Source organism: Cydia pomonella, chromosome 10 (assembly GCF_033807575.1).
Source record: "Cydia pomonella isolate Wapato2018A chromosome 10, ilCydPomo1, whole genome shotgun sequence".
Taxonomy (NCBI): Eukaryota; Metazoa; Arthropoda; class Insecta; order Lepidoptera; family Tortricidae; genus Cydia; species Cydia pomonella.
This window is the reverse complement of record NC_084712.1, coordinates 19,838,776-19,850,494: the sequence shown is the minus strand read 5'-3', so window position 1 is coordinate 19,850,494 and position 11,719 is coordinate 19,838,776. Positions and strand designations below refer to the sequence as shown.

Below are 11,719 nucleotides of genomic sequence, written 5' to 3'. Positions count from 1 at the left end.
AACAGCGACTGGCGACAATATAGCGACACATTGGCGACTAGCGACAATATGGCGACACAATAGCGACTGGCGACAATATAGCGACACAATAGCGACATAACAGCGACTGGCGACAATTTATGACGTATTTCTAGCTTTGATGTACCAGGGCATCAAAATCAGAGAAGAGGTTGTTCGCTTCGCGGCACGTAACGACATACGATTCATTAAGAAAGGTCATAAGTTACATCTTATTTACCAATCCATACTCCCTATACAATAACGTTCACATTAATGCCAATTATCAACTGTGTCTCTTTCGCATACACGGCTCAGAGAAAGACGGAGATAATTTCAATGACGTTTACGCACACTACCTTGTTCACGCACATAATGACAGCATTTGCTTAATAGTCAGTTTAAGTAGACCAAAACAATCGATAAAAAAGGGATCGTTCCAAAACCTGTCAAACATGAATATGCTAACACCATTATTTAATTTCAGGTATTATAGTTTTGTTTTCTGAAAATAACGCCTGTATTGAAATATTTTATGTTTATTATTAAGTAAGTCAATGTTTTTTGTACCAATACTTATACATTTTACATGCATGTAAGACTACAAATATTCTTTTCAAAGAAAACTAATACCAGGTAACAACTAGCGGTCTTAATATTATTTATTATTTTCGCGCATTGATATAAACCAAAATAATGAATATTTACTGTATGTTACGTATTTAATTGTCATCACAAGTGGTGAAATACGGAAACGCGTCCTTCAAGTCGTAATTGTCAGAATACGCAGTGAAATTATGAATGAAAAATGCAAATGAAGAAGACCTGTTTTTTACAAGGTATTTCGTTATTTTTTATGTATTTTAATATAAAATCGAGGCTAATATAATAGGCATATGGCTAGTCACATGGCCTAGCGGTAAGAGCGTGCGACTTGCAATCCGGAGGTCGCGGGTTCAAAGTGTTCAAACCCCGGCTCGTACCAATGAGTTTTTCGGAACTGAAGTATGTACGAAATATCATTTGATATTTACCAGTCGCTTTTCGGTGATGGAAAACATCGTGAGGAAACCAGACTAATCACAACAAGGCCTGGTTTAGCCTCTGGGTTGGAAGTAAGTAAGTACATATTCTTTAGTGCACCACAAAGAAAACAAATTTAAAAACATATTTACAATGTAAAGAAAGGTAGCAACAGGCGGTCTTATCGCTGTAAGGAAGGCTGGTAGGAAGGTCAGATGGCAGTCGCTTTCGTAAAAACTAGTGCCTATGCCAAATCTTGGGATTAATTGTCAAGCGGACCCCAGGTTCCCATGAGCCGAGGCAAAATGTCGGGACAACGCGAGGAAAAAGAAGAGAGGTGAGCTATTTGTACTAAATATGACTGATATGCACCAAAAAAACTCATTTGGTTTCGAGAGAGGTTTCAAACCCACGATCTTCAGTTTGAAAATGACATGCCTTCGCGCTCGTTTATCTGCAATAACATGGCAATGACTATTATATTACTTTTACTTAGGTATATCACGCAACACAAAATGATTTCAAATTACTTTGTATAGGTACTGTTATAAAAATAAACACTATTTTTATTAGACACCTATTACAATTGCGAATATTTTACATATTCTGCCTTTATCTTTAGGACACGTGTGGTGGTTAAAATTGTAAGCATTCTATTACGAAAGTACTACACGTCATTTGTTCGCGATGTAACATATAAATATGAGTAAAGTATATGTACCCACTTCACTCAACAAATCATTTTAAGACATTTTACTGGCATATCTATACAGAAATGGCATTTTCAGTCCGATACTGCATCATATTCTTTGTTGCTGCTAACGCAGCGGCAAAAGATTCCTTCCATCCACTCTCCGACGAGTTCATATCTCTGATAAACTCAAAACAAACCTCTTGGAAAGCTGGCCGAAATTTCCCTTTGGACACTCCGAGTACACATATCGAGATTCTAATGGGAGCCATCGAGGATCCATTCTTTTCTACGCTGCCTCCCAAAGTTCATGACGCTGACCTGATAGCAAGCCTACCGGAAAACTTCGACCCGAGAGAGAAATGGCCTGATTGCCCAAGTCTAAACGACATAAGAGACCAAGGATCGTGTGGAAGTTGCTGGGCCTTTGGAGCTGTAGAAGCTATGACTGATAGAATTTGCACTTACTCAAATGGCACGAAGAAATTCCACTTCTCTGCTGATGACCTGGTGAGTTGCTGTGAATTTTGTGGATTCGGCTGTTATGGTGGTATTCCATCAGCAGCGTGGTTGTACTGGGAATATTTTGGCATTGTGTCTGGAGGACCATATAATTCATCTCAAGGTTGCAGGCCTTATGAGATTCCTCCTTGCGAGCACGGCGTAGATGGAAACAGGCCGATGTGTGAAGGGCATCATGAAACACCTGATTGCGTAGAAGAATGCGGATCGAGATATAATGTTGAATATGCTAAAGACAAGCACCAAGCAATAGTTGCTTATTCTGTTAGCGGCGAAGATCATATTAAAGCAGAATTATACGCTCACGGTCCCGTTGAGGCTGGGTTTCAAGTGTACGAAGATTTCATTCATTATAAGAGCGGAGTATATTCTTACACATCAGGGATACTTAAAGGGGGTCACGCTATCAAAATTTTAGGATGGGGTGTAGAGAATGGAAAGAAATACTGGTTGTGTGCTAATTCCTGGAACAGTGATTGGGGTGACAAAGGATTCTTCAAAATTCTTCGAGGTGAAGATCATTGCGGCATTGAAAGTGGAGTAGTAGCCGGGGAACCTGATTTAGATGGATTTCAATAAAAACATAATCGTGTCTGGTTGTCTACTGGCAGAAATTGTTTTATCTTATATAATTAAATGTTATAAAATATCACAAACAATCATCACTTCTATTTACACACACGTGGACAAGGATATCCGAGTGTTTCACACATTGACTTAAGTATTTAGAATTCTAAATGATAAAGGTGTGATCACGTTTAATAAGAGTGACTAGAATTTTTTTTTTGTACATCGGTCTACTTTTTTTAACAAACTTTCTTTTTGTTCCTCGACGGCGGCAAATAAATTGCCAGACTGATCGAAAAGCATTTATCGGCTTATAGACGCTTGGAACTTAATTGTTGTTGTATATTAGTTTTAATAACCAAAGTTCGGTGAGCGTGAGACACAGGCATATTAAATATATTCGGACTTTTAAATATTTAAGAATTAACAGTTTTGACAGTAAGCTAAGGCAAACATTTCACCGTCCCCTCCTTAAATCTTTTAACTCAATTAAATTGTCGTTCCCTGTTTTTTTTTAAAATCCATTTGTCCTCCCCACTGACCGGTAACTGGATATCTTGACTTTGATTGTTCATAATCGTTCAAAGGTCCCATTCGGGAGGCAGGTTTATTCTTGGTAACAATTCGATCGTTAAGGCAAAATACCTAAAAATAATCAAAAACAAAAATTTTATACCATTTTATGGTCTTCATCAGCAGTTCCACTTAAACAAATGGTGCTTTCTGAAAGCATCCACAAGTCATACAAATCAAGAAATCTCTTAAAATATAATAAGTGTTATAATTTAAGAGTTTTCTTGATTTTTCTAGGATCCCATCTCAGATCGTGTGACAATCAATCATTCATTCTTTTAAAATGCTTCAGTCCAGTGGGACTATTTCGTCAGTATCAAGGTACTAGGAGCTTTAAATACGACTAAAATTGTACGGTTAGTACAAGACAGTGTACGATGACAAATACGGTGACATTTCAAACATTCGTCCGTTATTGTCATTTTTTGACTGTTTAGACATCGAAGGCACAGACCCATCCGGCATTCAGCCATGATTGGAAATTTTGTATTAATATTTTAAACGGCTATTAAATTAATCAACTTTTATACTTGTAAACATACACAAAAAATATAAACGTCAGCATTTTTAAAAATAAAACTCATTTATACCTACTTGGTTCGTATGAATTAGGGACATACCTAATTAAATTAAAGCTACAACGCACTCGTGAGTTATAGCTATTTTTTCACAATCCATAATTCCCGCGGGATCAGTATAGGCCTTTGTCCTTCGGTACACCTGCATGAAATAAGATCTTTTTCGAGCAAGTGTCATGAAAAGATCTTTACACTCGTTCGTAGTTCGTAAACTCGATCGTACGTAAGTATACCACTACCTATTTGCCACATTATCATGACCAGCAGTACCAGCACACGACAGTAGGATGTAGGTAATAGTTATTTGTGTTCAAAGATAAAAGTTTATTTACCCATGTTGCAGCTCATTAGCTTCACGATACGTTTACAACTATTAATAATTATGTTAATGAGAATAATTCACAGATCTTTATTTATCAGACTTCAAAACGCGGTTATAAAGTTATTTCAATGTCTAATGAGCGTGTCGACACACAACTGAAATTGCCATTAAGGTTTTATTGTGCTAATTGCAGCCATGTCACAAATGATCATTAAAAGATGTCGAATATAGCCCCCAATTTGAAGCCTAGCAAGGTTTACACGGGAAGCGAAGCATATCTTCATATAATTTTTTTTTTTAATACTACGTCGGTGGCAAACAAGCGTACGGCCCGCCTGATGGTAAGCAGTCTCCGTAGCCTATGGGCGCCTGCAACTCCAGAGGAGTTACATGCGCGTTGCCGACCCTAACCCCCCCCCGTTGAGTTCTGTCAACCTTACCGGCAGGAACACAACACTATGAGTAGGGTAGGGTAGGGTAGGGTATAATATCCAGGCATAAGGAAGTGACATTGCTTGGCGCAGAAGCGAAGGTAAGTTGGAACCATGGTGGTGAGGCTCATACAAACAATATAAGAGGCCGTGCGCGTTGGAGGGTGTACCATCTTGTGCCTGAATCGGAAACGTAAACACTACATTGACACTTCACGCCAACCACTTGCGTTTATCTACAGTCCACTTGCGTTGATCTACAGTCCACTTGCGTTGATCTACAGTCTACTTACGTTTTCTTGTGCATTGTAAGTTCTGCCTTCTTATGGGCTACATTAGAAGTTTAACCTTTTCAACGCTTTTCCACACGTGTCAAGAAATGCCATGGACGCCAAAAAGTGAAGAAACTGGTGAAGAGCGAATATGAAGCTTAACTGACAGTAGGAAAGTCGCTTTGACAACGTCCGCCATAGCCTTTTTAATGGTCATTGGCGTCGCGGGCACGACAGACGATGACTGTTTTAGTGGTCTTTGGCGTTGAAAAGGTTAAACTCGACATTTACACTTCTCGCCAATAAACAAGCTCCTGTGCTGCCCTCTACAGTTCATGCGCGTTCTCTATAATGCATAAGATCTTTGAAACTAGCCAAGCCAAGGAGTTGGGTAAGTACCTAATGTAAGGCTTAGGAGCTGCTTTTGCTGAGGTCTAATAACTTTTAGAGTAAAAGTTATGGCGACCAATTTTGCATAAAATCTTTTTGGGATAAAAATGTTAATGTTTTCTTCGCAACATGCTAGACATTGTAGAAATGCTGTTACATACCGAAACTATCAAAACCTTTATATTCATTATATCTAGCGAATTCACACACAATATACTTATTATATTGCAAAACAACGCAGCAACCGCAACCTGATAGGTACGCTAGAAAACACAATGGAAACTTACCTTTCAAAGTGTAGGTACCTACATTTTAATATTAATTCATTATACTCTCTGTCTGAATTCTACAGAGATTAAAAAAATACATGTATGATCGTCTTACTCCCATAACGCCTATTATCATTACTAGAAATTAGATTTACCTAAAGCCCGACCAGAAATATATGATAATTGTCAAGAGTCTTTTCTTCTTATGTGTATGGTGACAGTTCAGTTAAGTATGAAAATATGGAGTGTGGAATTAAGAGGAGTGACATCTCTTATAGTAGAACTGTTGCAAAAGTGTCCAGCTGTTAGCTATAAATAATAGTTCCAAATCTCTCCAGAGTAGCGCTAGAGTAGCTAAGAACCTAGGCGCTATTGACGGAGTGAAGTGCGCTGTCTATGATTAGATTTTTTTGTTCAAGTATTCTAGGTATTGTAGCGCCACCTATTTAAGGTTTTTTGAGGACACTTTTTGGTACATGGAGATTTATTTCCTTACCTCCACCTTCCGTATATGAAAATTTTTGTTCCAATTAAATTCCGCAATAGGACGCGTGATCATATATTACTGGTCAGGCTTTAGTCAGCCTTTTGCTAGAGAATCGCCGTTTTTTCAAGCCAGACAATATTTTTTTCACCGCAGCAGCTCGAACAAGCCTACTTTCCTCACTCCGGGGAGTGACGAAAGTGCGACTTACCTCACTCCAGGGAGTGAGACAAGCATATGTCATAATGATGATGCTTTACATTCATGAATATAAATAAATGTGGCTAAATTTACTTGATATTGAATTTTTTTAACCTTTAATATGTTCTCACTACTGAGGTGAAACGTTGTATGTGTCACACGTGAGCAAAGTTATTTTACATCTCGTGTTTTTGAGTCCCTCACTACGCTCAAGATTCTAACTTAGAATCACTAGCTTCGCTCGTGAATTATAGAATCTTTCGCTTACTCAGGACTCAAAATCAACACTCGCAAGAAAAACCAACTTTCCTCTCTTGTTGCACAAATAAGTATTTTTCTAACTTGTAGTTTAGTGTGCTGTTTTTTTAGGGTTCCGTAGTCAACTAGGAACCCTTATAGTTTCGCCATGTCCGTCTGTCTGTCTGTCTGTCTGTCTGTCTGTCTGTCTGTCTGTCTGTCTGTCTGTCTGTCCTAGGCTTTGCTTCGTGGTCGTTAGTGCTGGAAAGCTGAAATTTGGTATGGATATATAAATCAATAAAGCCGACAAAGTCGTACAATAAATAATAAAAATTTAATTTTTTTTAGGGTACCTCCCCTACACGTAAATTGGGAGTGAATTTTTTTTTTGCTTCAACCCTACAGTGTGGGGTATCGTTGGAAAGGTCTTTCAAAACTAATAGGGGTCTTCAACAAATATTTTTTGATAAAGTGAATATATTCGGAGATAATCGCTCCGAAAGAAAAAAAAATGTGTCCCCCCCTCTAACTTTTGAACCACAGGTCCAAAAAATATGAAAAAAAATCGTGGAAGTAGAGCTTAAGAAATACATTAAATGAAAACTATAGCGAACATGATCAGTTTAGCTGTTTTTGAGTTATCGCAAAAAGTTTCCCCTTCATAGTAAAAAGACTTACTTTAATTAGGTACTGATGATTATGCAAATTTGCCTATTTGTTTAACTCGGGTGAAAGGTACCGTTTCATCCCTTGGTTGACAATTAACTATACTTTAAGCTCCAGTTTAGCTTATTGTGACGGAAGAGTAACTACGGAACCCTACACTGAGCGTGGCCCGACATGCTCTTACCCGGTTTTTATAATTAAAATAATGTCGTTATGGCTTCTCTGCCGCAAATGCAAAAGACGCTGGTTTTATTCCCGCCCTAAGCACTGGAGGCCATGGTCACTTCGCCTTTCATATATACACCATCTATTTTAGTACATAGTCTAGTTTTAATATTGAAAATCTAGATCTTCACGCCGATCGACAAAATAAATATAATTTCATAATGAAACAATTACAACTGTTTGCATAGTACTAAATAACTTCGCGTAGAAGTAAACATTCCAGTCCCCGACTAATTATTTCCGAGGGGCAAAACAAATGTTTGCTAATCGTTGTAGAGCGTCCGACCGTAATCTCTGTTAACTTTGTTTATTGGTAGATGCCTAACCTTCGACATAGGTCAAGCATTGTCCCCTATCAGCCCGTGGTACTGACTGATATAATATACAGTTGGAGTGGTGGCCAATTGGAATCCAGTGTGAACGCCCCATTCGGACACGGAGTCTAAGGACAAATTCAATCGTTCCACCATGGTCTCCATGAGAGTTTTGGTGTCACCTTCACTGGCCCTCGCGTCAGAGAGGTATATCTCTCCGTAATCGTGCTGTCATCCGCGTACCCAAAGATTTAAATTTAAAAGAAGATAAAGCCAGTAAAATTTTCTACTCGCTCTACACCGTGTCCAATAAGTTCGAATACAAACTTTTACCACTTGCTGTATAGACATACGGATCGCTGGATATAAAATTCTTATTTTAATTTAAAAAGTATATTGACATAAACATAGTACTATAATTTCATGAGTCACGTATTTTTAGTTTGGCTTGAATACACGATGAAGTACGTTCGTGAAGAAATTATTAGAAAATTCCTTAAAGGCGACAGGCCATGTGCTATATTCAAGGCGTTACAACCGCATGGAATTAAACGGAATCTGGTTTATACTACTATAAAAAGGTATAAAGAGATCTCTTCTACAGAGGACAGGAAAAGATCCGGTCGGCCCCGCTCAGCTAGAACTGAAAAAGTGGTAAAGGCTATAAGAGAGCGAATTCGGCGGAAAAAACACCGATCTATTAGAAAATTAGCTGCTGATCTGAAAATTTCCAGGGGATCTGTACATAATATATTGAAAAAAGATCTTGGATGTCATGCTTATAAAAAACGAAAAGTACATGGCATTTCAGATGCAACCAAGAAAAAGAGAGTAGAAAGATGTAGCACCATACTTTCTTGGCACGCAGGTGACGAATTTGTTTTCTCAGACGAGAAACTCTTTGTGTTAGAGCAGCCTCATAACGCCAAGAACGACCGGTTGTGGGCAGCACGGATAGAAGACATTCCAGAGTATGAAAAGAATGTGCCTAGGTTCCAGAGCTCACCATCAGTGATGGTTTGGGGTGCTCTTTGTAAGAGGGGCAAACTGCCTCTAGTTTTTATTGATAAAGGCGTCAAAATCAATGCGGCATACTATAAATCGGAGGTTTTGGAGAAAAATGTTGCCCCAAATTTAAAAAATATGTTTGCAGACGATTATTATGTTTTCCAACAAGACGGAGCTCCGTCGCATACGGCAAACGCTGTTCAAGCTTGGTGCAAGGCTAATTTGACCGATTTTTTGCCGAAAACTGAATGGCCACCAAGTTCTCCAGATTTAAACGTACTAGATTATTTCGTATGGTCATACATGCTCTCGAAACTAAATAATTATAAAGTCGCAAACCTGAGCCATTTTAAAAAGGTTATCGTGCAAATATGGGACGATATGCCGATGGATGCGGTGCGTGCCGCTTGTGACTCTTTTGAGAAACGTTTGAAACTTGTAAAAAAAGTTAAAGGTGGAGTTATTCCAAAACATTTGTTGTAAATATTGTATATAAATGTGGCTTTCATTTAATATAATTTTCATAACATAAACTACGCGTAAATTTATTTTATTAAGGATCATAACTGTATTCGAACTTATTGGACACGGTGTAGTTTATTTTTGGCGGCGGGTTCAAAGACCAGTGGTTCAAAACAAAGGCCAAAAAAATGCTTACTTTCGACTTTTCTCACGACACAATCTCTGTTGATGATGATAATGATTTAATAATGAGTTCTTGACATAACTTTTTTGAGTTATTGGAAACTCGCAGCTAAGGCATACCGAAAAGTTAGCTTTGTTTGCTAGCTGTAGATGTACGCGTAACCTTCGACATAGTGGTCAAGCATCGTCCCCTATCAATCACTATCAGCCCGTGTAGACACACATTCCTATTGGTCACCGAGCGTAGCCGATTCAAATGTTAAACCAATGTTAAAGCGTAAAAACTGCGCGCTTAGAGATCGACTGTCATTGAAGAAGATTTTCAAAGCCCTTGTTTTTCCCAAAAAACGTACCTTCATAATCTCCGTAATGATGATGACGCATCTCACTATTACGAGCACTTTTGATAAGAGAAGAAGTATCCAAAGGCTTCATTACACATTTCTTTTTCCTAAACACTTCGGACAACTTTCTTTTTGGGACCCTAAAAAACTTGATAATTCCAAGATAGGAAATATTTCTGGATTTGACTTTTTTTTAGAATGTCTTGACTGGTTCATCTGAGCGTTCGATTCGACTGTCCATGAGGTTGTAATCACACTATATAACCGTTTGTACCGACGCAATTACACGCGACGCGAGCAGCGCTTGGACCCACTTGCATATACGTCTCGCACGCTCGTCGCTCCCCTCAGTCGGCGGCTCTCGCTCGACGCCGCTTCACGTACCACAAACAAATCATGGCCGCTATCGCGGTATTCGCCGCGCTCCTTTTCACCGCCTTCGCTTCGGCGATGAGCCCGCTCCATCCGCTCTCCGATGAGTTCATAGTCCTCATAAACTCCAAACAGAACTCTTGGAAGGCCGGCCGCAACTTCCCACTCAGCACCCCTCTGGCGCACATCAGGAAATTAACCGGCGTGCTCAAGGATGACTCGCTTTTAACTCTGCCCGTGAGAGAACACGACGCCGCTCTCATCGCGAGTCTGCCGGAGACCTTTGACCCGAGAGAAAAATGGCCGAATTGTCCGACTTTGAACGAGATAAGAGACCAAGGATCCTGCGGAAGCTGCTGGGCGTTTGGAGCCGTCGAAGCTATGACTGATCGTGTTTGCACTTATTCGAACGGTACGAAACATTTCCACTTCTCTGCCGAAGATTTGCTGAGTTGCTGCCCGATTTGCGGCCTCGGCTGCAACGGCGGTATGCCGTCTTTAGCTTGGGAATACTGGAAACACTTTGGACTTGTATCAGGAGGTTCGTACAACTCCACCCAAGGTTGCCAGCCTTACGAGATCCCACCCTGCGAGCACCACGTCCCCGGCAACAGAATGCCTTGCAATGGCGATTCGAAAACGCCCAAATGTATCAAGAAATGCGAATCCGGATACGACGTTGAATACGGTAAAGACAAGCACTACGGTAAACATGTTTTTTCGGTTAGAGGCGGCGAGGATCATATCAAAGCGGAGTTGTTCAAAAACGGGCCTGTTGAAGGGGCGTTTACTGTATACGCGGATTTATTGAATTACAAAAGTGGGGTGTATTCGCACACATCGGGAGACGCGTTGGGTGGTCACGCTATCAAGATCCTTGGCTGGGGTATGGAGAACGGCAAGAAGTATTGGCTCATAGCTAACTCATGGAACAGCGATTGGGGCGATAACGGGTTTTTCAAGATCCTGCGTGGAGAGGACCACTGCGGTATCGAGAGTTCTATTGTGGCCGGTGAACCAGCGTTAGATGGATTATAAATTTAATTAAGTTGCAATTAATTACTTGTATTACCAAAGAAAATGTTAATTAGATTTAATTTGGTACCATGAAATAAATATTTTTAGTATAAATTAGTTTTTTTCTTCTAAATTATTTACCTACCTACAATTCCTTATTTTTTACCATCCGTTATCTATGTATGTAGCTATACGTTGTCTATTCAGTACCCCTAGTGTAAATAAATTCGATTTTGAAACGTGACGTACGCGTTTGCGTTTAGTCTCATTTTGTATTGGATTTAGAAAGAGCGCGCCAAGCGGGACGTTTTGGAAACTCAAAATCCTATACAAAATGAGACTTAACGCAAACGCGTTCGTCACGTTATGATGTCGATCAAATTAACACTAGGGGTACTGATGTACATAACGTTAAAGGAAAACTTAAACAACAGCAGTTGAGTGATAAATTAAGTACGTAAATAAATATCGCCGCAACAATTAACAGCCCATTGTTAAACATTATTGTAAGGAGGTTAATATCCCTTACGCATAAAACTTTACAAGCCTCAATTATTAAATTTATGTTTTA

General features: G+C 39.4%; 2 protein-coding genes across 2 annotated transcripts; both read left to right on the top strand.

Annotated features, from left to right (window-relative positions):
• Positions 1 to 1,198: 1,198 nt before the first annotated feature.
• Positions 1,199 to 2,892, top strand: LOC133522349 (cathepsin B-like). Its single transcript, XM_061857668.1, has one exon. The coding sequence runs from the start codon at positions 1,736 to 1,738 to the stop codon at positions 2,810 to 2,812; it is 1,077 nt and encodes a 358-aa protein (XP_061713652.1). The 5' UTR covers positions 1,199 to 1,735; the 3' UTR covers positions 2,813 to 2,892.
• Positions 2,893 to 9,920: 7,028 nt separating this feature from the next.
• On the top strand, positions 9,921 to 11,262 carry LOC133522372 (cathepsin B-like). Its single transcript, XM_061857694.1, has one exon. The coding sequence runs from the start codon at positions 10,156 to 10,158 to the stop codon at positions 11,167 to 11,169; it is 1,014 nt and encodes a 337-aa protein (XP_061713678.1). The 5' UTR covers positions 9,921 to 10,155; the 3' UTR covers positions 11,170 to 11,262.
• The last annotated feature ends 457 nt before the right edge of the window (positions 11,263 to 11,719 follow it).

Coding starts and splice junctions, on each gene's coding strand:
- LOC133522372 (XM_061857694.1), top strand. CDS start 10,156: ATGGCCGCTATCGCGGTATTCGCCGCGCTCCTTTTCACCGCCTTCGCT.
- LOC133522349 (XM_061857668.1), top strand. CDS start 1,736: ATGTACCCACTTCACTCAACAAATCATTTTAAGACATTTTACTGGCAT.